This window comes from Stomoxys calcitrans, chromosome 1 (assembly GCF_963082655.1).
Source record: "Stomoxys calcitrans chromosome 1, idStoCalc2.1, whole genome shotgun sequence".
Classification (NCBI taxonomy): domain Eukaryota; kingdom Metazoa; phylum Arthropoda; class Insecta; order Diptera; family Muscidae; genus Stomoxys; species Stomoxys calcitrans.
Window position 1 is genome coordinate 183,633,441 of NC_081552.1, and position 26,131 is coordinate 183,659,571.

At 42.7% G+C, this 26,131-nt stretch overlaps 1 protein-coding gene across 1 annotated transcript; it reads left to right on the forward strand.

Annotated features, from left to right (window-relative positions):
* Positions 1–11,446: 11,446 nt before the first annotated feature.
* Positions 11,447–20,672, forward strand: LOC106094938 (odorant receptor 63a-like). Its single transcript, XM_059368003.1, has 6 exons — positions 11,447–11,567; positions 16,356–16,482; positions 16,541–16,646; positions 16,711–16,812; positions 20,387–20,542; positions 20,606–20,672. Exons 1-6 carry the CDS (start codon positions 11,447–11,449, stop codon positions 20,654–20,656), a joined length of 663 nt encoding a protein of 220 aa, XP_059223986.1. The 3' UTR covers positions 20,657–20,672.
* The last annotated feature ends 5,459 nt before the right edge of the window (positions 20,673–26,131 follow it).

Genomic DNA, 26,131 nt, shown 5'->3' on the forward strand with positions numbered 1-26,131 from the left:
CCGTCTGTCAAAATCACGATAGCGTTCGAACGAATAAAGATACCCATATCTTTGACATTTTGCGTAGATACTTCTTATCGATGTAAGTCATTGGGGATTTCAAATGGGCCATAGCGGTTTAGATTTGGATATAGCCCCCATATATACTGATCCCCTGTTTTGACTTCTTGAGTCCCAAGAGACCTTAGTTTTCATCCAATTTGGCTGAAATTTGACAAAAACACTTCCGTTCTGGCTTCCGTCATCAGGGCCGAGTATGATCCATATCGTCACGGGATTTGATTTCTTGAGCTCTAGGGTCTCAAGAAATCAAAGCCTCAATTTTCATCTAATCGGTCGGTCTATATACTGTAATATAAAGGGAGACTTTTTAGCTGTTATCTTTTTGGGAACACTGGTTTAAACAGCTCAAGCACGTTTCGAGTTTTGTTTCACTATCAACCGCCTTCTGTTTGGTCTATAATTTAACCATCTTCTTACAAACGAACAACTCTTGCAAATTATTAAATTTTATTATCAAAATGCGTGCTCTTTTAAGAAAGTTCATCGCGCGCTTCTTGTGTTCAACGTGGAAGTTCATTTTTGGCTCAATGGCTACGTTAATAAGCAGGATTGTCGATTTTTGAGTGAACGTTAGCGAAAAGCATTGCAAGAGTTATCAATGCACCAAGAAAAAGTCACAGTTTGGTGCGGTTTATGGGCTGGTGGCATCATTGGACCGTATTTCGTCAAAGTTGATGCGAATCGTAACGTAACTGTGAGCGCTACCGTTAGATGATATCCAAATTATCCAAATCGGATAAGAATTGCGCCCTCTAGAGGCTCAAGAAGTCATGACCAAAGATCGGCTTGTAGAACAGCTATATCAGGTTATGGACCGATTTGAACCATACTTATAACAGTTGTTTCAAATCAATACAAAATACCTCATGCAAAATTTCAGTCAAATTGCGCAGGAGTTGCACACTCTAGAAGCTTAAGAAGTCAAGATCCAAGATTCGTCTATAGGACAGCTATATCAGGTTACAGACCGATTTCAACCATACTCAGCCCAGTTGTTGAATGGGTTGCCCACCAAAGGTGAGTTCACTCGGAGGCCAGTTTGGCCCATTGTGGTACTCAGAAAGAAAAGGAAGGGAAAGAAGATGTGAGATCTCGGACTAGAGGTTATACACGAATAAAAGACAGACAGAAGAAATGGAGAAGACGAGTGGGGGTGAAAAAACGCCCATCCCCAAGCAAGCATGGATGTACCTACGCCGGAGCTTATGGCACTGCCCTTCGGAACCCTTCCTTTAACAAATCTCAGGGTCCCACCAGAGGTACGTTCGCAAGTTCACCCAGATCACAGAAGAAACGGCTCCCCAGAAGGGAGAGCCTAAGTCAGACCCGGACATGTGCACAGCAAGTGCTCAATAGTGTCCTCCTCATCGAGGCAACTTCTACAAAAGTCATTAGCCGCCATGCGGCTACGGCACAGTGCCCGGTTATTACCGCTGTCAAGGTACTCATCGACCTCTTATCGAACGCCAGCAACTCCCTCGTTCTTCTGCAGTCGATGACCGGCCATAGCGCCTTTGCAGTCCGGCAACCATCTACCGAGTCCCACCACACCACCGACTCCGCCATGGCCATCCCATCTAGTGTGTTCAGTAGCTCGACAAATGGCACGTAGGCAAGACCGATGACTTCTTCACTCGGCGCTGACGAGCCCCATGTCCGCGTCACATCGTGAGCCCGGAGCCTATCCAGGGACTCCAAACAATCCGCCACGCATCTCGACTTCACCATCTTCGACCCTAACGCTGTCATACTGTTCACACATATTCGTCCGGCAGTCTCAGAGAGACATACTGATATTGAGTGCATCAGAGTAGGACCCCAATCCAGCCCCTGAATCCATCTTGGAGCCATCTGTGTAGATCGAGGTCTCATCCTCCTCAAGTACAGCATTCGCCCTTCACTTGTCCCTCTCAGGAAATCGAATCGCAAATACCCTCACTCCAGTCGGTACTGGTGCCAAGTAGTCAGAAATCCTCCTCAGTCCATATACCAAATCTAGCATAACCATTGTCTAACAAAAGCGCGTGCACACACAGTTTGTCTGGGCAAACTTAATACAGGTTCTCCTTCTTTGTTTTCAGATGGAATTTATTTTTATTGGTAACTTGCACTCTGGGTTTAATGGGGCAATTACATTACCTTTGGTTGCGACGTCATCAAGCATTTGATTCTTATGTGGAGGTAAGTAATAGAATTTGATTGAAATTTGTTTAACCAATTTAAAAATTTTTTGACCTTTTTAACTTATGTCGGCAAGTTATTTCCTTTAATTTGTTATACTCTCCACCATAGGATGGGAGTATACTAATTTCGTCATTCCATTTGTAACACAATGAAATATTAATCTGAGACCCAACAAACTATATATATTCTTGATCATCTTGATATTGTAAGTCGATATAGCCACTTCCGTCGGTCCGTTTGTCGAAAACAGGCTTTCCAGAGAATAAAGATAGGAGCTTGAAATTTAACACAAATACTTCCTACAAATGCAGGTTGGTTGGGATTGGAAATGGGCCATATCGGGCCATGGTTTTTGGTAGCTGCAATATAAACCAATTATGGATCTTGACTTCTTGAGCCTCCAGAGGGCGCAATTCTTATCCAATTTGGCTGAAATTTTGTACAAAGTATTTTTTGACATTCAACAATTATGCCGAGCATTGTATAAATCGGTTATGTAACGAGGAAAGTCGCGAAGCTCATTTTCCTTCCCACGTACGCAGTGTCGGTGCAACGCACGTTTTAAGTATGAAGTATTGCATGAATTATTGAATTTTATTTGTCAACTGAATTATTGATTTAAAATGAAATTCTATTGAATTATGGAACTTAGTCTGTTTTGCCGCGAAGCTGTAAGCATCGACTCGTATTGTGTAGCAACAACAAAACACTGATGGTAATTGTCGAAGGGAATATAGACAACAACACCACACAAGAGTAGGTTAAAGCATTGAAAAATGTGGGCACCAAATAAACACTGGCCTTAGCAATAGAGGAATTTTTTGTAAACAAGTTACCCGAAGAGGCGCTAATAGGGTGCGATGCGAACTCTCACCACATTTCGTGGGGTAGCACCAACACTAATAAGCGGGGCCAAGCCCTGGCGGAGTTCATGAATACTAACGACCAAATAACACTTAATATTGGTAACACCGCTACGTTTGTTAATAGGATTAGGGAGGAGGTATTAGATGTGACGATATATTCCGAAAATCTGATCGATGAAGTTCAGGATTGGAGGGTCTCCATGGAACACTCTTTCTCTAATCATCGCTACATTAGGTTTACAATGGCACGGCCAGCGCCGAATCCGATAAGCTTCCGGAATAAGTTGAAGACCAACTGTACAAAATTCGGAAGGCAACACAAAAGAAGACTTAGCAAGATAATTTAGATTGTACAATCATAGAAGAGATTGACGAAAAAGTCAACAGGATTACGACTGCACTGATGGGGTCCTTCGAAGAAAGTTGTCCTCTTCGGAAAAGGAAATCAAACCAAGAAAACCCCTGGATGACCGGGGAGATTCGCAATATTGGGAAAGAGGTCGAAGATAGTTGTCCTCTTCGGAAAAGGAAATCAATTCAAGAAAAATCCTGGATGACCGGGGAGATTCGCAATATCAAAAACCCATGTCCAAACTGAAACTTTAGTAGATGATATAGGAGTGAGAGCAGAGACAACGGAGGACATGTTGAGGCTTTTAATGATAACCCATTTTCTACAGGATCCGACTGGACTCACGGAGACACCGGAATCTTGGAATAATGACGTTGATCGAAGGTTTATAATTACGGAATTTATAGTGAAGGAATCCTTGAGGAGCTTCAAACCATTTAAGTTACCCGGACCGGATGGAATATTTCCGGCGTTACTACAGAAAGAAGCAGACTATCTGGCGCCTCGTCTGGCCAAAATTTTCACAGCGTGCCTAGGACATTCATATACTCCGAAAGTCTAACAGGAGGCAAGAGTGGTGTTTATATCCTAGCCCGGCAAGGCAAGTTATGCGACACCAGAGGCCTACAGACCCATAAACCTTAGGTCCGTTCTACTCAAAACCATGGAACGTATTGTGGACACCATGATAAAGAATATGACATCCAGCGAATTGCTCAAATACAAACAGCATGCCTATGTCAAGCGAAGGTCGGTGGAGACTGGCCTGCACGAGGTTGTGCATAAAATAGAAGAATCGTTCGATGCCAAAACGTACACACTGGCGGTATGCATTGACATCGAGGGGGGCTTTTAACAATGTGCGGAGCGACACTCTGATCCAAGTGGCACAGGGCACGCCACAGGGGGGCATTTTATCACCACTCCTATGGATGACCACCACAAATGACCTATTACGGATGCTGACTGAGGAGGGATTTGAGCACGTCTGCTACGCAGACGATGTTATAATACTTCTAAAAGGTAAGTATCCGAACGGGCTATGCAGAAGGGCCGAAAGGGTCTTGCATATGGCATATGACTGGGCTAGACCCAGAGGTCTCAATGTTAACCCAGAAAAGACTGAAATATGCCTGTTCACGAGAAAGACGAAGGTGGGCCAATTTAACACACCACGTTTCCTCAATAAGACGATTTCGATATCTGACAAGGTCAAATACTTAGGTGTGATGTTGGACAGGAAACCGAATTGGAAGTGTCACATTCAGGGAGGTACTGAGAAGGCTCACAGATGTTGGACACTTTGTAGACGGGCCGTGATTAGACCAATACTTTCTCACGCCTTAGCAGTCTGGTGGACTGCTATGGAGAAAAAGTGCAACATAAGGACCATGCAACAGGTTCAGAGAACATGTAATCATGGCATAGGCGGAGCGGTGAGGACCAAGCCCACTAGGGCACTGAAGACTATTCTAGATATCCGACCCATCGACATACAGATCAAGTGTGAGGCAGCCACTACGGCTATGAGACTTAAGGCGATGGGGGAGTGTATTGAGGATGGGAGCAGCTCATGACATCGTCGTATAATCGAGGCGACGATAGGAAACCTGGAAGGAAATGGAGAGGTTTCCGATCGGATGCCTGAGATGAATCTTGAAGTCGAGTGCGACGCACTACTGCCATCGGCACAGTCTTGGATTGACGGAACCCTAGTATTGCCATCTGGAAGATCATGTTATGCGGATGTATCAAAGCTAGAAGACAGAGTCGGCCTGGGGGTTTACATTGAAAACCCAGGGACTGACATATGTTTCAGACTGCTTGACCAAAATACGGTCCTGCATGTGGAGATCCGGGCGATTACGGAATGCGTGAAGTGGTGTGGTGCTAACGCGAGGACGTCGAGTCTGAACGTCTTTACCGACAGTTAAATTGCCATAAGAGCAATAACAACCAGGACGGTGGGGTCACGAACAGTCTTGCAGTGTAAAAGGAGATAAACGCCTCCTCTTGGGATGGGAAAATCTACATCGTTTGAGTGCCGGGCCAATACGGAGTAAGGGGAAATGAAAGGGCAGACGATTTGGCGGTGAAGGCCAAAGGACTGCCGTCAATAAACTTGGTTAACCCGAAGCCTTTCGGGTCGATGCAGTCTGAGTTAAGGGAGTGGGCGACGAATGCGCATGTAACATTGTGGAACAGCGAAACGGTCGGTAGAACGGCGTAAATCCTATGGGAGGATCCAGATCGTGAGAAGACGAGGCTATTACTGAAAGTAAGCAAGAAGGAGGTCAGTATAGCTAATGGTATCATAACGGGACACATAGGACTACGAGCTCACTTATGTAAAATCGGTGCGGCAAGTGATAGCATGTGTAGGGCATGCGGGGAAGACGATGAGACGTTGGAGCATTTCCTTTGTCATTGCCCGGCTTTCGCATCCAACAGATACCGGTACTTAGGTGGCGACACAATATCAGACATGAACCAACTTAGGGGGCTGGCATTGAAAACAATTAAGGATTTTGTAAGTATTTGGTTGCCCAAAAAGTAATTGCGGATTTTTCATATAGTCGGCGTTGTCAAATTTTTTCACAGCTTATGACCCTGTAATTGCATTCTTACTTCTGTCAGTTATCAGCTGTTACTTTTAGCTTGCTTTAGAAAAAAAATGTAAAAAAAGTATATTTGATTAAAGTTCATTCTAAGTTTTATTAAAAATGCATTTACTTTCTTTTAAAAAATCCGCAATTACTTTTTGGGCAACCCAATAGCACGGAATTCGTAACTTTAAAGGTTCTTTTTAGATGTTACTTTATAGTATTACTGGCTTAGATGTATGTCCATAGTGGCATGGGACGTATTAATATCTGCCTTTTTTCAACCTAACCTAACTTACCCGAAGGGTATAAAAGGGCAAAGACGGCTTGAAAGGGGACAGTGAAGTGTGAAGCGTAATCGTGCCAGTATCCAGGTAAGTGGAGTGAAAAGACTTTAGTGTGCTGAGCCTGAGTGTCAGAGCCTGTAGATTAGCATAGTCGCCAGTGTTTTGCCCGGTGTCCACTAGACATAGGAGCCGCTGCGCCAGTGAACACGCGAACCGTCACCCCGTGATCTCGAGCCGTCCCACATCGTGAGTGAATCTCTACTCCGAAACCAACTTGGCCAGCACATCGCCTTTGTCCTGCAGACATAAGATACGCTGAGCCCGCGAATACACTCACATGCCGTCTGTCCACGACCATCGCCCCGTTAGTTAGTGCCGTTAGTTAGTGCCGTATCCGTGCCTTGAATGTACCACGTTTCTGAAACCAACATAGCCAGCAACTCGCCGTTGTCCTTAACATATAAGAGCCGCTGAGCCCTTGAATACACCCACGTGCCGTCTGCCTTCCACCATCACCCCATGAGTAAGCGCCGTATCCGTGCCGTGAGTCAACCACTTCTTCGAAACCAGCATAGCCAGCACATTGCCTTTGTCCTTCATACATAAGAGCCGCCGAGCCCGTGAATGCACCCACGTGCCGTCTGCCTTCGACCATCATTTGTCATTTGTCCTATAGACATAAGAGCCGCTGAGCCCGCGAATGCACCCATGTGCCGTCTGCCAACGACCATCACCCCGTGACTAAGTGTCGTATCCATGCCTGAGTGAATCACGTTTCTGAAACCAACATAGCCAGCACCTCGCCTTTGTCCTTTAGACATAAGAGCCGCTGAGCCAGCAAACACCCGTTCGAGCCAAGAGTCTACAGCCACCACTCTGTAAATTCGTGTCGTACCCACGCCGTGAGTCAATCACATCTTCGAGATACACTTAGACAGCACCCCGCCTTTGTCCCTCCGACGTAATAGCAACTCGTGACCTCGGCCTGTGACCGCCTCACCCTGACTTAGAGGCATATCTACGCCGTGATCGAATCGCGTTTCCAGGATTGACATTACCAGGCTTCAGATCTTCTTCTAGAACCTAAGTCTAAACCGATAACGCCTAGATTAAGTACTACCTACCAAATAAAACTCATTGAAAACAATACCAACCGCCTTTTCTCTCTTTGCCACTGACACAAATAAATTTCTGTGACAGAGCCCGCCCCCGGTGAGCTAGACCCCAGCAACCAGAGGTAAACTCGTCGATACAGTTCATAACCTGATGTATTGTATATCTGTCATACGAACCGATCTGGAATCATAACTTCATGAGCCTCTAGTAGGCGCAATTATTATCCGATTTGGATGAAATTTTGCATGAGGTATTTGTTTTTGACTATGTCAAGTATGGTTTTAATCGGTTTATGATCCGACATACAATAGCTCCCATATAAACCGATCTCCTCATTATACTTCTTGAGCCTCTAGAGGGCGCAGTTTTTAACCGATTTGGCTGAAATTTTGTACAACGACTTATTCTATGACTTTCAACATATGTGCCGAAAATAATCTGCATCGGACCATAACCTGATATAGCTGCCATATGAACCGATCTCCCGATTTTACTTCTTGAGACCTTATAAGGCGCAATTCATATCTAATTTGTCAAAATCTTTGCATAATGACTTCTACTACGGTCTCCACATCCAATCCAAGTATGGTCCGAATAGGTTCATAACTTGATGTAGGTTCATAACTTGATAGCATTCCAATTCTTGTTCGTTATCATTTCTTTGTCTAGAGTGGAGAGTAATACCGTTCAATTAACTTGACATATGCGATTCATAATGGAGGGTATATAAAATTCGGTCCAGCCCGAATTTAGCGCGCTTTTATTAGCCAAAATCTAAACTATTTTCTCAATTTTATAGGCAATTATAATTGTGCTACAAGTGTTAATGACGCTCTGGAAGCTATGGATCTTTACTGATTCTCAAGACATCATGCATGATATGACACAGTCTGTGCAGAACTCGCAAATTTTGGAGGATTTGGAAATTTTTAATTTGGGTAAGTCCATGTAAGCAGCAGAAAGAAATTAACAAATTTCCAGTTAAATGGTTTTGCTTATTTTCTAATTTTTTTTTTTTAGATTTAAAAGACAAACATAAAATTATTAACGAAATTTGTCAAATTCTAAAGCAATCATGGAGGGACATTAAGATGCAGTTGCTCGTCCTCCGTATGACAGTATTTGCCATTTGCAGTTGGTATAGTGGCTGTAGTTTGGTAATAAATATCCGTAATTTTTGGTTTAATAGCCTTGAGGGAAATTTTTATTCGCAATTTCGTAAGTTGTTAAGATTTGGTAAAACAATTTTTGATACTCACCATCATGGGATGAGAAGCAGAGAACTAACTAAGCAATGCATCCAAATATTGTGAGTTTTGTATGGCTCAGATGTCATAGCGAAACTTGGTATTTTAAATCACAACCTCCCCAACAAATTGACCGGCCATAGCACCTTCGCCGTCTAGACCTCACCATCCTCGACCCCAAGGCTTGAGCGCCGCTATACTGTCCACATAAATTCTGGGTTTCGAGGGCGGTAAGCCCCTTGCCTTGCGGCTACTGCAATGGTACAGAGCTCTGCCTGAAAGACTGTACACTCGTCCCGCAGTCTCAGAGCCATAAAGATATTGAGTGCATCAGAGTAGACCCCCAATCCAGCCCCTGAATCCATCTTGGAGCCATCTGTGTAGATCGAGGTCTCATCCTCCTCAAGTACAGCGTTCGCCCTTCATTCGTCCCACTAAGGAAATCGAATGGCGAATGCGCTCACTCCAGTCGGCACTGGTGCCAGGTAGTCGGCAGTCAGTCTACTCTCCATATCCATTACACCCAGAATCGAAACGCAACCATTCCCCTTCTGCATGCTGAGCTCGATCAGCCTAAGCGCGACCTTGGCGGCGCAGTTCCAAATATATATTCCCCAATGGGCTGCATATCCAGCATAGCCTCCAAGCCTGCCTGCAGTGCGGATCTCAGCGCCCCTGTGATCCCGGTGCAGGTCAGTCTCTGGACCTTCTCGAACTCCTTCGCACGCGTCCTCTTTCCTACGGCGTCCCACCATACCAGTACTCCATAGGGCAGTATATAGGTGACTCCCAATAAATCATCTTGGGAGTCACCCCCCCCCTTCCTACCGAACATCCTCTTTTTGATGTAGGTCGTTGGGGATTGCAAATTGCCCATATCGGTTCAGATCGGGATATAGCTCCCATAAAAACCGATCTGCCGATTTGACATCTTTAGCCCCTGGAAGCGGCAATTTTTGTACGATTTGGCCAACATTTTGCAAATTGTGTTCTGTTATGATTTTCTACAACTGTGTTAAGTACGGTGTGAATCGGTCCAAAACCTGTTATAGCTCCCATGTAAACCGATCGCCCGATTTAACTTCCTGCGCCTTTAAAAATCCCAATTATTATCCGATTCGGCCATAATTTTGCACTAAGTGTTACCACTGCCAACCCTTGTGCAAAGTATGGTTCAAATCGGTTAATATCCTGTATAGCTCCCATATAAACCGATCTCTCGATTTCACACCTGGAGCCCCTGGAAGCCGTTTTTTGCGTGATTTGGCTAATATTTAGCATGTAGTGTTTTGTTATGATTTCTAATAACCGTGCCTAGTACGGTTGAAATCGGTCTTTGACCTAATGTAGCTCCCATATAGCCCGATCTCCCGATTTAACTTCTTGAGGCCTTACAAGACCCAATTTTTGTCCGATATAGCCAACATTTTGCACATAGTGTTCTGTTATGACTTTCAACAACTGCGCCAAGTATGGTCCAAATCGTTCTATAACCTGATATAGCCCCCATATAAATCGATCTACCGATTGGACTTCTCGATTTGACTGAAATTTTGTAGAATCCATGGTGGTGGGTTCCCCAGATTCGGCCCGGCCGAACATGGTACGCTTTTACTTGTTTCTTGTTACTTGTGGTTTACTTATTACACTCTTTGCTTAAGCATTTCCGGCATCTTTTCCCATTTGGTATGGCCATGGTCATCGCTTGCTTGCTTTTATTGTGGAATATTTTATCATAACCATGGAGATATACTTGGCAACCGTTGGTAAGTCTTATTTAAAAAAATTGGCGTATGAATGAAATTAGTCTAGAGAAGGTATAAAAAAGTATTTTCTGATCGTCAGAGGATTGATACACAATAGCGCTGTGCAAAATAGCAGAAACAACAAAAAATTTTAAACTAAGGCATAGGACAAAAAGTAGAGAACCAGGTGGACCGGGAAAAAATTACCTCTTGTGAGAGTATTGTCCCGTCAGCCAGTTCAAGCCTGTACATAATACTAGAATAGCAAGAGGACTAAGTGCCTAAAGGGAATCCAAGCACGGAAAAAGGTGTTCACCCATTACCGTATGTCTTCTACTCGCAATTGGGAGACAGTTGCAAAAGGTGCTCAGTGCCCATGAACATTTCACTAAGCAACAGGGCAAACTTCTCACATATCAATTAGTGCATTCCGATTCAATTGAAGTTCAATGACAAGGGGCCTTCTTTTTATAGCCGAGTCCGAACGGCTTGCCTCTTTGGGTAGAATTTTTACATGGCATAGTACCTTACAAATGTTGCCTGCATTGGGAGGAGAAAACCACCGCTGAAAATTTTTTTCTGATGGTCCCACCAGTATTCGAACCCAGGCGTTCAGCGTCATAGGCGGACATGCTAACCTTTGCGCTACGATGGCCTCCGATTGGTGCTCATACATTTTCAATTCCTTCTCGTCGTCGCACACCCTCTCTCTGCATTGGGGAGTCCTTCCTTGTTGGTGGGCGAAGCGTCCCACCCTTCCCGCGACCGGATGGGTCTTAATTGGATGGGGGCTTTGGAGGAGTCTTCATTGAACTCCTTGGAATCTGAAATTCCCACACAGGTGCAGCGTCTTCGCGATCCCGAAAACACTGGAGACGATGTCGGGAACGACGGCCCTATCAGACTATCACAATATATGTGGACAGTCAGGCAGCGCTGAAGACTTTGGTGTCGGGCCGTTTGAGCTCAAAACTGGCTAGAATATGCAAAGAGCTTCTTCTAACCATGGGAAAGGCTGTGAGGCTCTGCTGGGTCCCAAGCCATCAAGATGTGGCGGGGAACAAAGAGGCACAAGAGCTGGCCAGAAATGGATCGTTGATTGCCGTATATCTTGCTTTGAAATCAGTGAGACTTACACTCTGCGACTTTCTGTGTAGGGTTGGAGCCTTTACGATGACTGTGCGAATAAGATGTTAGCTAGTGCTGTAGTTTATAGGGTGCCAAAGTCTCTGTGGCCAAGAATTTATTGAAACAGGACGTCGCTTGTCCTTGGGCATGACATAGCACTGCTAATAGGAGTCCTCATTGCAACATCAGGTCTTTGATGTCGCGCTCGATGCAGAGAAAGGTAAACTTTTGCAGGATGTGCAATGACGAAGGATAATGGGTGAACACCTCTTTCCGAGCCTGGATTCCCTGGATAGTCAGCAACTTTATCTACCTCGGCACCGCAATAACCAAAACGAATGAAACCAGTTTTGAAATATAGCAAAGAAAACTACTGACAAACAGATGCTACTTTGGATTAAGTAGAGGTTTAGAAACAAGGCCACCTCTCGGCAGACGAAAATTACACTACACAAGACACTGATACTACCCGTGTTGTTATATGGTTCTGAGGCAGTGCTTGGAGTGTTTGAGAGAACGATTCTTCGTAAAATATATGGATCTGTTTGCATTAGTGGAGAATATATGCGTCTTATGAACTACGAGCTGTATGACGACGATAGCATAGTTACACATAACAAAATACAACGGCTGCGTCAGAATGGTTGAAGAAGCTCAAACTAAAAAATGTTTGAAGGCAAGCACGGTGCTACACGCTAACTGAGACGAGCTATAGCCCGATGGAAAGATCAAGTGGTGGGAGACACCTCGAAACTTGGTGTCATAGGTTATAGAAGGAGCTTAGAAGATCGAGGAGCTCGATGGTGATTTGGTTTTTGTTGTAACCAAATTTCCATGTGGAGGTGACGATTCTCGGCAAGCTCGTTCCGGTCAAAAAGATCAATCGTCGCGGGAACATGATGGCCATTGGTTGTTTAAAGGCGCCATTATCTCGCCTTGTCGCATCGAGCATCATAGGCACTCAGTATTTAAGCTAGAGCCGGTGCCATCCCTCTGGAGAGGCCCTCTCTACTGTAGACGCGCCTTCTAGTGATAACAAAGATTGCTGTGAGCTACCGGGCGCATCCACAGGTTGCGGATAGTGGGATGATTCATGGGAAGTAGCTGCCAACGGTAGTAGTGGTCAATCAGCGGTATCGAGTGGAGAGTCCCAGTGAAAGGGTCAGCCGGCACCGTCTCTTGCATAGATAATGAGTGCCTATGATGCTCGATATGATAAGGCGAGTAATTTGCGCGTTTAAATCACCAATGGCCACCCGGTTCCCGCGGCGATCGGTCCTTTGGACAGGAACGAGCTTGCTCACCTACTGGAGCTTAACGAGGATCCCCATCCCCTTCACATGACAATATGGCTACAATAACAACAACAACCGTGGCGGAATAACTATGACCATTATTTTGTCTTATGCGTAAGTTGTTTTTCTGTCTTTCTTTATGTATTTTTTACCCACCTTCTTCTCATCTACTTTCTTCTAGATTTCCCAGTGAAGCGGCTTAGAACCGAGGTTGCTAGTTGCGTGCCATCAAACCTAACCCAACCACAAATTCACAGCCATATTTATACCTCATATGCTGGCGGCTATATTGCAGGACGTCAGCTTTCGGTGCCAGTTTAACTCCTTCCCCAAGCCATCGCACTTCCGTTTGCTGTAATATCTGGCTTGTCTTCTTTCAATACATCCGCCAGTGCGTATACTGCACCTTCTCTATAAAGAGTTCGGAAATTCCAAGTGCAGATACGCAAATCATGGATCTATAACGTTTGTGGAGGTCGTAAACATTGTGGGATCGGTTGAACAGATTTTGCACAGATACTGGATATTGATGTAGGTCGTTGAAGATTACAAATGGGACATATCGGTTCAGATTTGGATATAGCCCTTATAGAAACCGATTCCCCGATTTGAATTCTTGAGCCCCTAGAAGCCTCAACTTTCATCTGATTTGGCTAAAACTCCGAAAAAAGATTTGAGTTAAGACTTCCAACATCCATGCCGAATGATCCGAATCGGTCAAGTATGATCCGAATCTGTCTATAAAGAGATATATCCCCCATATAAACCGATCCCCGGATTTGATTTCTTGAGCCCCTAGAAGCCTCAATGTTCGTCCTATTTGGCTGAAATTTGGAGCAAAGACTTGAATTACGACTTCTAACATCCATGCCAAGTACGATTTAAATCGGTTTATAAACAGATATAGCCCCCATATAAACCAATTCCGGGATTTGTCTTCTTCAGCCCTTAGAAGCCTTAATTTTCAGCAGATTTGGCTGAAATTTGGCCCAAAAACTTACCTTATGACTTGCAACATTTGAATCGGTCAATATGGTGATAGAGTCCCCCCTAAATATTGATTTCCCAGTTCTTGAGATCAAAATAATTCAGATACAAACTCAATTAATAAGGGTACATTTTTAGCGGATCCATGGTTGTGGGTACCCAAGATTCGGCCCGGCTGAATTTAGCTAGATTTTACTTGTTTCATAGTAATATGTCCTTTCGTTCGATTGATGGGGTAGTAAACCGACGAATTAACCCAACATTTTATAGTTCTATGGGTGAACTCACGGTACATTTTAGCTCACTTCTTTAAAGATTGTTAAAAAAACACCCTAAAATAGGTTTATTGGACGAGCATGGCAATATGGAACTCAAATGAAAGGTATTCGGGAGTAGAATACGAATACAGTTAGAAAGAAGGAATGGGCTTTATAATTTATCGATATCGGAAGGGGCGGACTTTCTCCCGTTAACCAAAAAACACCACCTAAAATCACAAGTGGACCGATAAAGACAATATGGATATCAAATGAAAGGTATTGAAGTGTAGAGTACCAAAATGGTATTCAAAATTGGGTCCAAGTACCTAGGAAGTGGTCCTTACCCCAAACCTTTTAAAAGCAAGCAAATTGAACGTCCATATCAATATGGGGCTCAAATTAAAGGTATTCGGTAGTAGATTACGGATCTGGCATACAAAATCAGATCGAATTGTAGGGGGTCAGCCCACCCCCCAAAGGAACTCAAAATGGGCATATGACCTATCTTGACTATATGAGACACGGTTTGTTTTTTGTTCCATAGAATTAAAAACGGCTGAACCAGTTTTCTTAAAATTTTCAAAGATTGTGTAGGTTTTTGTGGAAGGAATCATAGATTATATAATTTTTAGATATCAGATGGTGGTTCCTCAACCCTTACCCCTAAAACGCCACCCGAAACCAAAAATAGATCGATAGGCACAATATGGGTATCAAATGAAAGGTATTGGAGACTAGAAAACGAATACCGTATCAAAATTTGGGTCCAAGTACCCAGCGGCCGCCCCAACTCCAAAACTACTCCAAACATATATTTTCAACGTTCATGTTAATATGGGAATCAAATGAAAAGTATTCGGCAGTAGATTACAAATATGGCATACAAAATTAGGTCCAAGAAATGGGAGGTGGTCCAACCCCCAAATACCCCCAAATCGATATATCAGCCAACCTTGGCTATATGGGATTCCAATGAAAGTCATTTTGGTGTAGATACCCAATATGACATTAAAATTTCGGTTCATGTCTAGGTTGCGCTTTTCCTCCTAAATACACGTCGAATAGGTTAATTGACCCATTATGACAATATGGGACTCAAATGAAAGATATTTGAGAGTAGAAAACGAATGAATTTTTGGAGCCATGTTTTTGGGGAGACGCCCCACCCCAAAATGCCTTCCTTTTATGTAAAGACTATTTGGGATGGAAATTGATTGATTTGCGGGAAATTGATATTAAGTTTCGGGACAAATTTTTCTGGGGCCCTCTCCATCCTCAAACCCAACTTATTTACCGATCATGCCATTATGGGGCTCATATGAAATGTTTTTGAAAGTAGAGCACGAATCTTATGTTTACTTTAATGGCCAAGTGACCACCCCTGAAATACCCCCTAAACCGGAAATATTTACCAATACTGCAACATAGGACTCAAAAGAAAGACATTTGGGAGTAGAACAAAATTTGCCCAGGAATCCAGCAGGGGCAAACTTCTCACACATCAATGGGGGCTTTCCGATTCAAGTTGAGTTTATCAATGATAAGGGACCTCTTTTTATAGCCGAGTCCGAACGGCACTGCGACACCTTTTTGGGGAGAATTTTTTACATGACCATGCATGGTGTGGTACCTCGCAAATGTCGCCAACATTAAGAGGGGATAACCACCGCATAAAATTTTGTCCGATGTTCTAGCCAGGATTCGAACGCAGGCATTCAGCGTTATAGGCGGACATAGGCTGCAGTGGTACGAATTCGATATTCACATTCGGGGCGAAGTGTCCCCACCATAAAAAGATATTTGAGAATTAAAGAAGGCGCACCGGAGCGGGTCTGGTTCGACTAGTAATTATAAGAAAAGGTGGTTAATAAGTAAAGAAGTTATTATCATCACTGGGAATTTTTGCTGCTAAAAAAAACGTTACTAGTTTTTGAAAATTTTCCTCAACTGGTTTTTGCGCTACTTTAGTTTGGTTATTTCATATAGTTGTTGGAAACCAATAGGCTTTGATTTTGCTTCTATTTAGAATACAAAGCAACATTATACCCTGATATGATCCAATGTTCGTCTCATTTTCCCTTACCCTAATTTGGCCTTTTTTTTCCTTCTACGCCAATGTTCTCCCAAAATAGTTTACCAACATTTAGACGCCTTACTAATTTAAAATGTTTTTATTACCTAAGCATCCATTACCTATTCTGGAATTTTTTCTGTGGGTTCAGTCCATTGCTTGACTTTGTTGCGGGTCCTGCGAAAATTGATAAGCTACTCAACTACAGATCATGTGCCACCCGAAGTTAGAGTCAAATATATGGAAGTTTGCATAAAACTCCATCAAGAGATTTTAAAGTAGAGAATTTAAATACTCTTAAAAAACCATAGAAAAATAAAATTAAATTTTTTGCAGATTTTGCAACGAATTAAATTCGCTTTATAAAATGTCAACTCTAGGATTATTTGCTGAATGCTGTTTGGTCATTTGCATGTTAACATTCAAGGCCAGTCTGGATGTGGTGAGTGTTCTCTTGCATTATTGTTAAGGGATACTGCTAGTCTCTTGTCCCTTGATGTTTTTAGGGAGATGAGAAATTCTTTGCTGTTAAAGTGGCTTTGTATCTTTCAGCCGCATTATATGAGTTGATCGTTTTTTGTATTAATGGTCAAAGGATATCATCCGAGGTAAGTAAAATAGTTTTTTTTACCCACCACTATACGATGGGGGTATACTAAGCTAGTCATTCCGTTTGTAACACCTCGAAATATTTGTCTAAGACCTCATAAAGTACATATGTCCTTGATCGTATCAAAGTTCAAAGCTAATCTAGCCATGTCCGTCCGCTTGAAATTTGTACAGATATTTCTGGTCGTTGGAGTTTACAAATGGGCCATATCGGTTCAGATTGGGATAAACTTATTTATTTTAATTGGCTATGGCAGAAAATTTGTTCCACTAGCCGAACGTAGAATATCGTTGCAAGCGCCTCGATCTTCTGCGCTTATTTTAAATTTTCTGAAACCAAGTTGTGAGGTGTCTCCCAACACCTGATCTTTCCATCGGGCTTTTGGTCGTCCCGGCTTGCCTGTACCACCATGTTTCCCTTCAAAAGACTTCTTTGCTGGAGCTTGATACTTGATACGTGTAACTATGCTATTGTCGTCATACATCTCATACAGCTCGTGGTTCATACGTCGCCTATATTCACCATTAACGCAAACTTAGGAACGTGTATCAGCAAGTGTCATCCTGCAGAGTCTTATTAATTTTGCAGGGATACCAAAACTCAGACATGGCTTGAAATACCTTTGAATGTAAAGGGGCATCGAAAGCGGCTTTGTAGTCAACAAAGAAATGGTAATAGTGGATTTGTCCTTCTCGGGTCTTTTCCAGGATTTGACGGAGTGTGAATATCTGGTCAAGGGTGGATTTACCAGGACTAAAGCCGCATTGAAAGGGCCCAATTATCTCATTGACTTTAGGTTTTAATCTTTCACGCAGTACTCTCGAGAGTATCTTTTATGCGATGGGAAGGAGACTTATTCCTCTGTAGTTGGCACATTCCGTCTTGTCTCCTTTCTTGTGTACGGGATATAAAATGCTGAGGTTCCAATCATCGGGTATGCGTTTTTCTAGCCAGATTGCGTAGACAAGCCGATGCATTCGCCTTATCGGCGTGTCGCCTCCGGTCTAAAATAGTTCAGCGGGCAACCCTTCAGCTCCTGCTGCCTTGCTGTCCGTCAGTCGCGCCACAGCTACTTGGACCTCATTCTAACTACGAGGTAAACATTCTATACAATTCTGATGCATACGCCATACCAGCGTGTCGCCTCCGGTCTTAAATAGTTCAGCGGGTAACCCGTCGGCAACAGCTGCCTTGTCAGTCGGGTCACTGCTACTTGGACCTCAATCTGACTAGGTGGTAAATATTCTATACCATCATCATTGATTGGTTCTGCGGTATCCTCTTTGCCGCCAACGTCGGACACTAGCAGTTGGGTAAAATGTTCTTTCCATATCCTCAGCAGGCTATCGATGTCAGTTACCAGATTTCCTTCTTTGTCTCTGCAGGAGGATGTGCCTGCACCAAAGCTATCGGTTTGAGCTTTAATTCTTTGGTAGAATTTCCGGACTTCATTCTGATTCCTGTACATCTGAATTCGCTCACACTCACGTTTTTCCATTCTCTTCTTCTTTCTGCGGAATAAACGTTTCTCCTCTCTCGTTAGCTCCTGAAACCCCTTCCTTTATCTGGCGCGTTGCCACAGATTGCAGGGTTGCTCAATATGCCGCATTCTTGGCTTCAGTAGCATCTCGACACTCTTGGGCGTACCATGGGTTTCTAGGGCGAGGCTTCCGGTACCCAAGTACGGAATTCGCGGCATTTGCTTTGGAGTGGGCAGTGGCGTGCCACTGCACCATTATATCATCGGAACAGGAAGAGCTTTCATCAAGCAGTTGGGTAAATCGAGTAGAGTATGATGTTGCCATGAATGTTGCGTTTGCAGCTGTTCAATGTGCAGCTTCCGTGCAGTGTCAGATCGTGCTTTCCTCGCCATGTTCAAACGGGTGCGAACCTTTGCTGCAACAAGGTAATGAACCGGATCTATATTCTCTCCACGGATCGATCGTACATCTAACACGCTGGGTGAATGCTTTCCGTCTATCACAATTTGATCAATTTGGTTGCTCGTGTTTTGATCGGGTGACAGCCATGTGGCTTCGTGAATATTTTTATGTTGAAATCTGGTGCTTCTGACTACCATGTTTTTTGCCGCGGCGAAATCTATCAGCCTCAACCCATTACTGGACGTTATCTCGTGGAGGCTAAAATTTTCGACTGTTGGACCAAAGATGTCTTCCCTTCCTATGTTGGCATTAAAATCTCCCAGAACGATTTTAATTTCATAGGCGGGGGCAATCATATTCTCTCTCTATGCGCTCGTAGAAAATATCCTTGGTCTACGTGTCCTTGTCTTGGGCATAGGCATAAATAAGGACGAGTCTCGGACAAACCACAAATCCACAGCCAAATTATTGCCTCTGGTCATGGCAGCATAGTTCGTCAAGGTTTGGTGTTGTTATGATGATATTCCCAGTTCATCACACTTCCTGTAAGGCGGTGATATCTGCCTTATACTTTTCTAATACATCCGCCAGCGTGTATACTGCAGCTTCCCTATAGAGAGTGCGGATATTCCAGGTGCAGATCCGCAAATCAAGGTCCTTTTTTCATTTGTGTCGGTCTTCAACTTTAGGGGGGGTCCGTTTTAACTATTCCTTTGTTTCTTATGGTGATTCTCATAGTTTACCGGGGCGGTTTACTAGCCCAGCACTCCAAACGCATGGGGTTTGTGGGATCGCTGCTCGCTTGCTCCGAGATCCGACGCTCTCCTCCAGCCTAGGAACAGACGCTGATGTTGGCCATTGGTTATTTGAAGGCGCCAATAACTCGCCTTGTCATCTCGAATATCATTGGCACACAATATTTAATTAAGAGCCAGTGCCACCCGACTCCTCACTGAGACTCTCTTCTCGAAAATCGCTGACTGCCCGCATTTGCAGCTACTCTGCATAAAAACGGAGCTTTCCACCATCCACAACCTGTGGACGCGCTCGGTAGCTTTCAGCTAAGCTTCCCGTAATATCTATGGACACCACACAAGTTGGAGCTCAAAGTTCCAGCTTGTGTGGTGCTCATATTTGGATATAGCCCCCTTATAAACTGATCTCCCGATTTGATTTCTTGAGCTCTTAGAAGCCTCAATTTTCATCCGATTTGGCTGAAATTTGGAACAAACGCTTGAGTTATGACTTCCAACATCCATGCAAAGTATGATTTGAATCGGTCTATAAACAGAGGTAGCCCCCATATAAACCGATCCCCCGATTTCAATTCTTGGTCCCTCAGAATCCTAAGTTTTAACTTGATTTGGCTGAAATTTGGAACAAAGACTCGAGTTACGACTTTGAACATCCTTGTCCAGTATAGCTCCCTTATAAACCGATCCGTTGATTTGAACTTTTGAGCCCTTAGAGGCCTAAATTTTCGCCAGATTTGGCTGAAATTCGTCCTTAAAACTTATCTTATGACTTACAACATCAGTGCCAAGTTTTATCCTATATGACTTCTTGAAACCTAAATAATTCAAATACAAACTCGTTAATAAGGGTAAATTTTTAGTGGTGTCCATAGTGGTGGGTATGCAAAGTTGGGCTCAGCCGAACTTAATGTCTTTTAACTTGTTTCAATTTCAGAGCGATCTTTTACCTTTTGCCATCTATGACTGTTTGTGGTATAATGAAGATAGCCAATTTCAATTTCTTACACAAATAATGATACTAAGATCCAATCATAGTATAGCCATGGATGCAGGCGGACTTGCCAGAATGTCAAATGTAACTCTGTCTACGGTAAGAACCAAATATTTCAACTAATAACTGCCGATCTTCAAATGGATTTTTTTTCTTCTACAGATCATACGCTCTAGTGTCTCGTATTTTCTTTTTTTACGGAACTGCATGTAAACAGTGCCTATTGAATAGACATCATATAGAATAAAATTTCTTTGTATGGGAATGAAAAATATATTAAATAGATTAACTGTAACAACTGTGATATCGTAGTATATTCCGCGATTCATATGGAAGAACAAATGCGTAAAAATCCTCTAGATGATAGTTTTTATACCCACCGCCATAGGATGGGGGTATACTAACCTAGTCTTTCCGTTTGCAACACCTCGAAATAATGATCTCCGACCGATCTAACGCTTTGACTTCTTGAGCCCCTGGAAGCCGCAGTTTTGCCCGATTCGGCTACAATTTTGCGTGTGGTGTTCTTTTGTGACTTCCAACAACTATGCCAAGTAACAGTTCAAATAGGTCAAGAGCTAAATATAGCTCCCATATAAACCTATCTCCCGATATGACTTCTCGAGCCACTGGAAGCCACAATTTTCATCGGATTTGGCTGAAATTTTGTATGTGGTGTTTCGTTATGACTTTCAAAGTGCCAAGTACGGTCTAAATCGGTCTATAACCTGAGATAGCTCTCATATAAACCGATCTCCCGATTTTATTTCTTGAGTCCTTACATGCCGCAATATTTGTCCGATTTGGCTGAAATTTTCCATGTAGTGTTTTGCTTTGATTTCCGACTGTGTCGAGTACGGTCCAAATCGGGCTATATCCTGATATAGCTTCCATAAAAATCGATTTCCCGATTTGACTTCGTGAGCCCTTACAACCCGCAATTTTTGTCCTATTTAGCTGAATTTTTGCACATAGTGTTTTCTTATGACTTCCAAAAACTGGGCAAGTACGGTTCAAAGCGGTCTATAACCTGACATAGCTCCCGTATAAACTGATCTCTCGATTTGACTTCTTGAGCTCTTACTAGACGCAATTTTTGTTCGACTTGGCTGACATTTTACATGCGGTGTTGTGTTATGACTTCCAACAACTGTGTCAATTACGGTCCAACTCCGTCTATAACCTGATATAGCTTCCATTTCCTAGAAGCTTTAATTTTTGCTGGTTTAACAGAGTTTGGTATGTATTGTAGAATTAAGTTATGCCCTTTAGCTAAAATTAGTTTGTAAAAATTTTAATCCATGGTGGTGGGTTTTAAAGATTTGTCCCAGCCGAACTTAGCACGATTTTATTTGCTTTTGTTCATTGCGGCAAAGAACGCTCTTCCGAAATTATAAAAAATGCTTCTAGGGCCTTTGTGGACAAGATGGAGTCTATTTATTTATGTAATGGTTTGTTATGACGAAGCATGCTGTACATCTAGGTATATTATAAACTAGCCGAACCTGGCCGGATCTGCTGCGCCTTTTATGGTGGGGACACTTCGCCCAGAATGTGGATATCGAATTCGTGCCACTGTAGCCTTTGTCCGCCTATGACGCTCAAATCCTAGCGAGAACTTCGGACAAAATTTTGCGAAATACCATACCATGTATGGTCATGTGAAATATTCTCCCAAAGAGGTGTCGCACTGCGGCATGCCGATCGGACTCGGCTGTAAAAAAAAGGTCCCTTATCTTGATAAACTCAACTTGAATCGAAAAGCCCACATTGATGTGTGAGAAGTTTGCCCCTGCTGGATTCCCGGGCAAATTTTTACTCTACTCCCAAATGCATTTCTTTTGAGTCCTATGTTACCGTATTGGTAAATATTTCCGGTTTAGGGGTATTTCAGGGGTGGTCACTTGGCCATTAAAGTAAACATAAGATCCGTGCTCTATTTTCAAAAACATTTCATATGATTCTCATAATGGCATGATCGGTAAACTAGTTGGGTTTGAGAATGGGGTGGACCACAGGGTCTTTATCCCGAAAATTAATATCAATTTCCCCAAAATCAATAAATTCCCACCCCAAATCTATATATATATATATATATATATAAATTAATTTGTGTTTGTTTGTTTGTTTGTTTGTATGTTTGTTTGTTTGTATGTTTGTTTGTTTGTATGTTTGTTTGTTTGTTTGTATGTTTGTTGGTTTGTTTGTGGGTTTGTAAATTTGTTTGTTTCGTATAGATTCAAAAACGGCTAAACCGATTTCTTTGAAATGTTCGCAGATTGTGGGGAGTGGTCCGGAAGGAACAATAGGCTATATAATTTTTTGATACCGCATTGGGGCGGACCCTCCCCCTTACCCCAAAAGTACCAGCCAAAAGTAAAAGTGGACCGATTGGGACAATATGCGACTTAAATGAAAGGTATTCAAGAGTAGAGTACAAATTCCATATTAAAAAATTGCTCCAAGTAATTGAGGGGTCGCCCCGACCCCAAAATAGGTTTATTGGATGATAATGACAATATGGGAAACGAATGAAAGGTATTCGGGAGTAGATTACGAATATGGTCCGGAAGAAGCAGTAGGCTATATAAGTTTTTGATATTGCAAGGGGGGCGGACCCTCCTACTTACCCGAAAAGTACCACCCAAAACTAAAAGTGGGCGGATTGGGATAATATGGGACTTAAGTGAAAGATATTCAAGAGTAGAGTACGATTTCCATATTAAAAAATTGAGTCCAAGTAATTGGGAGGCCGCCCCGACCCCAAAACCCCCAAAATTGGTTTATTGGACGATAATGACAAAATGGGGCTCGAATGAAAGGTATTCGCGAGTAGATTACGAATATGGACAGGGAGGGGGGTATAGGCTATGTAATTTGTTGATGTTTGTAGGGGACGAATCCTCACCCGTTAAATAAAAACGCCACCCAATATCAAAAGTTTACCGATAGGGACAATATGGGTATCAAATGAAAGATATTGGAGAGTAGAAAGCGAATGTGGTATAAAAACTTGGGTTCAAGTATCTAAGGGGTAGCCCAAGCCCGAAAACTGCTCCAAATAGACATATTGGACCTATATATCAATATAGGACTCAAAGGTATTCGGGAGTAGACTACGAATATGACATAAAGAACGAGGTCCAAGTAATTGATATGCCCGATATGCTCCCCAAATGGGAATACTACTCAATCAAAGCTTGATGAAACTCAAATGATAGACATTTGAGAGCAGATTACGAATATGACATTAAACTTTGTGTCCAAGAACCTACAAGGCTGTATACACCAATCATGACAATATGAGTCATATCATGACAATTCTGGTCATATATCTAGCGAACCACCTCACCTCAAAACAGTCGATCAATTATAATGACCTAACGGGACACTGTGTGATTTAATTAATGTGTAGGTCGCCATAGCCCCGAAATGATAACAGCGTGAAAGCAGAAGTTAACGATAAGGTTGCAACCATTTTTAGCTCACCGATAGACGAGACCAAACGACTTGTTGCTGGGCAACACTTTTTCGGCGAAATCGGACAATAAATACGCCCTTTATGGGTCCAAAACCTTAAATTCAGAGATCAATCTATATGGCAGCTATATTCAAATCTGGACCGATCTGGGCCAAATTGAATAAGGACGTCGAAGAGCCTAACTAAACTTACTGTCTCAAATTTCAGCGACATCGGACAATAAATGCGCCTTTTATGGGCACAAAACCTAAAACTGAGATACCGGTCTATATGGCAGCTTCCAAATCTGAACCGATCTGTGCGATTTTCCAGAAGTATGTCAAGGGGCTTAACTTAACTAACTGTCCCAAATTTCGGCGACATCGGACAATAAATGCGCCTTTTATGGGCCCAAAACCTGAAATCGAGAAATTGGTCTATATGGCAGCTATATCCAAATCTGAACTGATCAGGGCTTAATTGAAGAAAGATGTCGAAGGGCCTTAGACAACTCACTGTCCCAAATTTCATCAAAATTGGATAATAGATGTGGCTTTTATGGGCCTATGAACCTAAATCGGAGGATCGGTCTATATGGCAGCTATAACCAAATCTGAACCGATCTAGGCGAAATTAACGAAAGAAGTCGAAGGGCCTAATACAACTCACTGTCCCAAATTTCAGAAATATCGGATAATAAATGTGGCTTTTATGGGCCTAAGACCCTAAATCGGAGGATCGGTCTATATTGCAGCTATATCCAAATCTGGACCGATCTGAGCTAAATTGTCGAAGGATTTTAAAGGGCCTAAAACAACTCCCTGTCCCAAATTTCAGCTAAATCGGATAATAAACGCGGCTTTTATGGTCCTAAGACCCTTAATCGGTGGATTGGTTAATATGGGGGCTATATCAAGATATAGTCCGAAATAGCCCATCTTCAAACTTAACCTGCTTATGGACAAAAAAGCAGGTTAAGACTGTAGCGTGATTTCATCAGATAGATGGACGGACATGGCTAGATCGTCTTAGATTTTTACGCTGATCAAGAATATATATACCTTAAAGGGTCGGAAATGGATATTTCGATGTGTTGCAAACGGAATGACAAAATGAAAATGAAAAGACTAAATGATGATTATTTAATAGGTAGTCATATGGTATGGTGGTTGTCTATGAATGACTATTCATAGACAACCACCATACCATATGATCCCTCTATGCGAGTAGAACTAACATTTAAATTAGCGTCATCTGACAGTCTTCAATTGAAATTGTTTGATCCAATTGGATTTAGTTGATCCAATTAAGAATATGCCAACATGAACAGAGAGAGGGCAGAATGGTAAAATTTAATCATCAGCATATTTCTTTGTTATGACAACCTATCGGTCCGTTCAATAAAGAAAAATAAAATATAGGAACATAGGAAGGATCTAAAAGCAAAATATTTGGTATCAAATTCTGGGGTGAGATGTCTGGAGGAGCCTCCCACACCCAAACCCCGGCAAACGGATTTATAGACCAACCACTACAATATGGGACTCAAATTAAATGTATTTGAGAGTAGAAAACGAATCTGATATACAATTGCGGAACTAAGTGTTTCGTGGGTCACACCACCACTATAAAACCTCTCAAATCGGACATACAAATCGGTCTTTGGGAATAAAGCACGAAGTTGACTTTCACTTTTGGGACCAAGTGTCTGGGGGTCCATCACACCCCAAGAAGGACTTTTACTGACCATTGCAATGTGGGGTTTAAATAAGAGGTACTTGAGTGTAGAAAAATCCATAGGAAAATTGGAATACATTTTCAACTACAATTACGCAGAAATGTTCAAATTTAGAGTACTTCTCTCCAACATAGCATAATCGGGCGCAGCAGAGCGGGCCGGGCTCAGCTAGTCTATATATATATAAATGTTGTTTGTGGGTTTGTAAATTTGTTTGTTCCGTATTGACTCAAAAACGGCTGAACCGATTTCTTTCAAATTTACACAGATTGTGGGGAGTGGTCCGGAAGGAGCAATAGGCTATTTAATTTATTGATATTGATAGGGGGGCGGACCCTCCCCCTTACCTTAAAAGTACGATCCCAAAATAAAAGTGAACCGATCGGGACAATATGGGATTCAAATGGAAGGTATTTAAGAGTAGACTACGAATTTCATATTAAAAATTGGATCCAAGTAACTGGGGGCCGCCCCAAACACAAAACCCCCT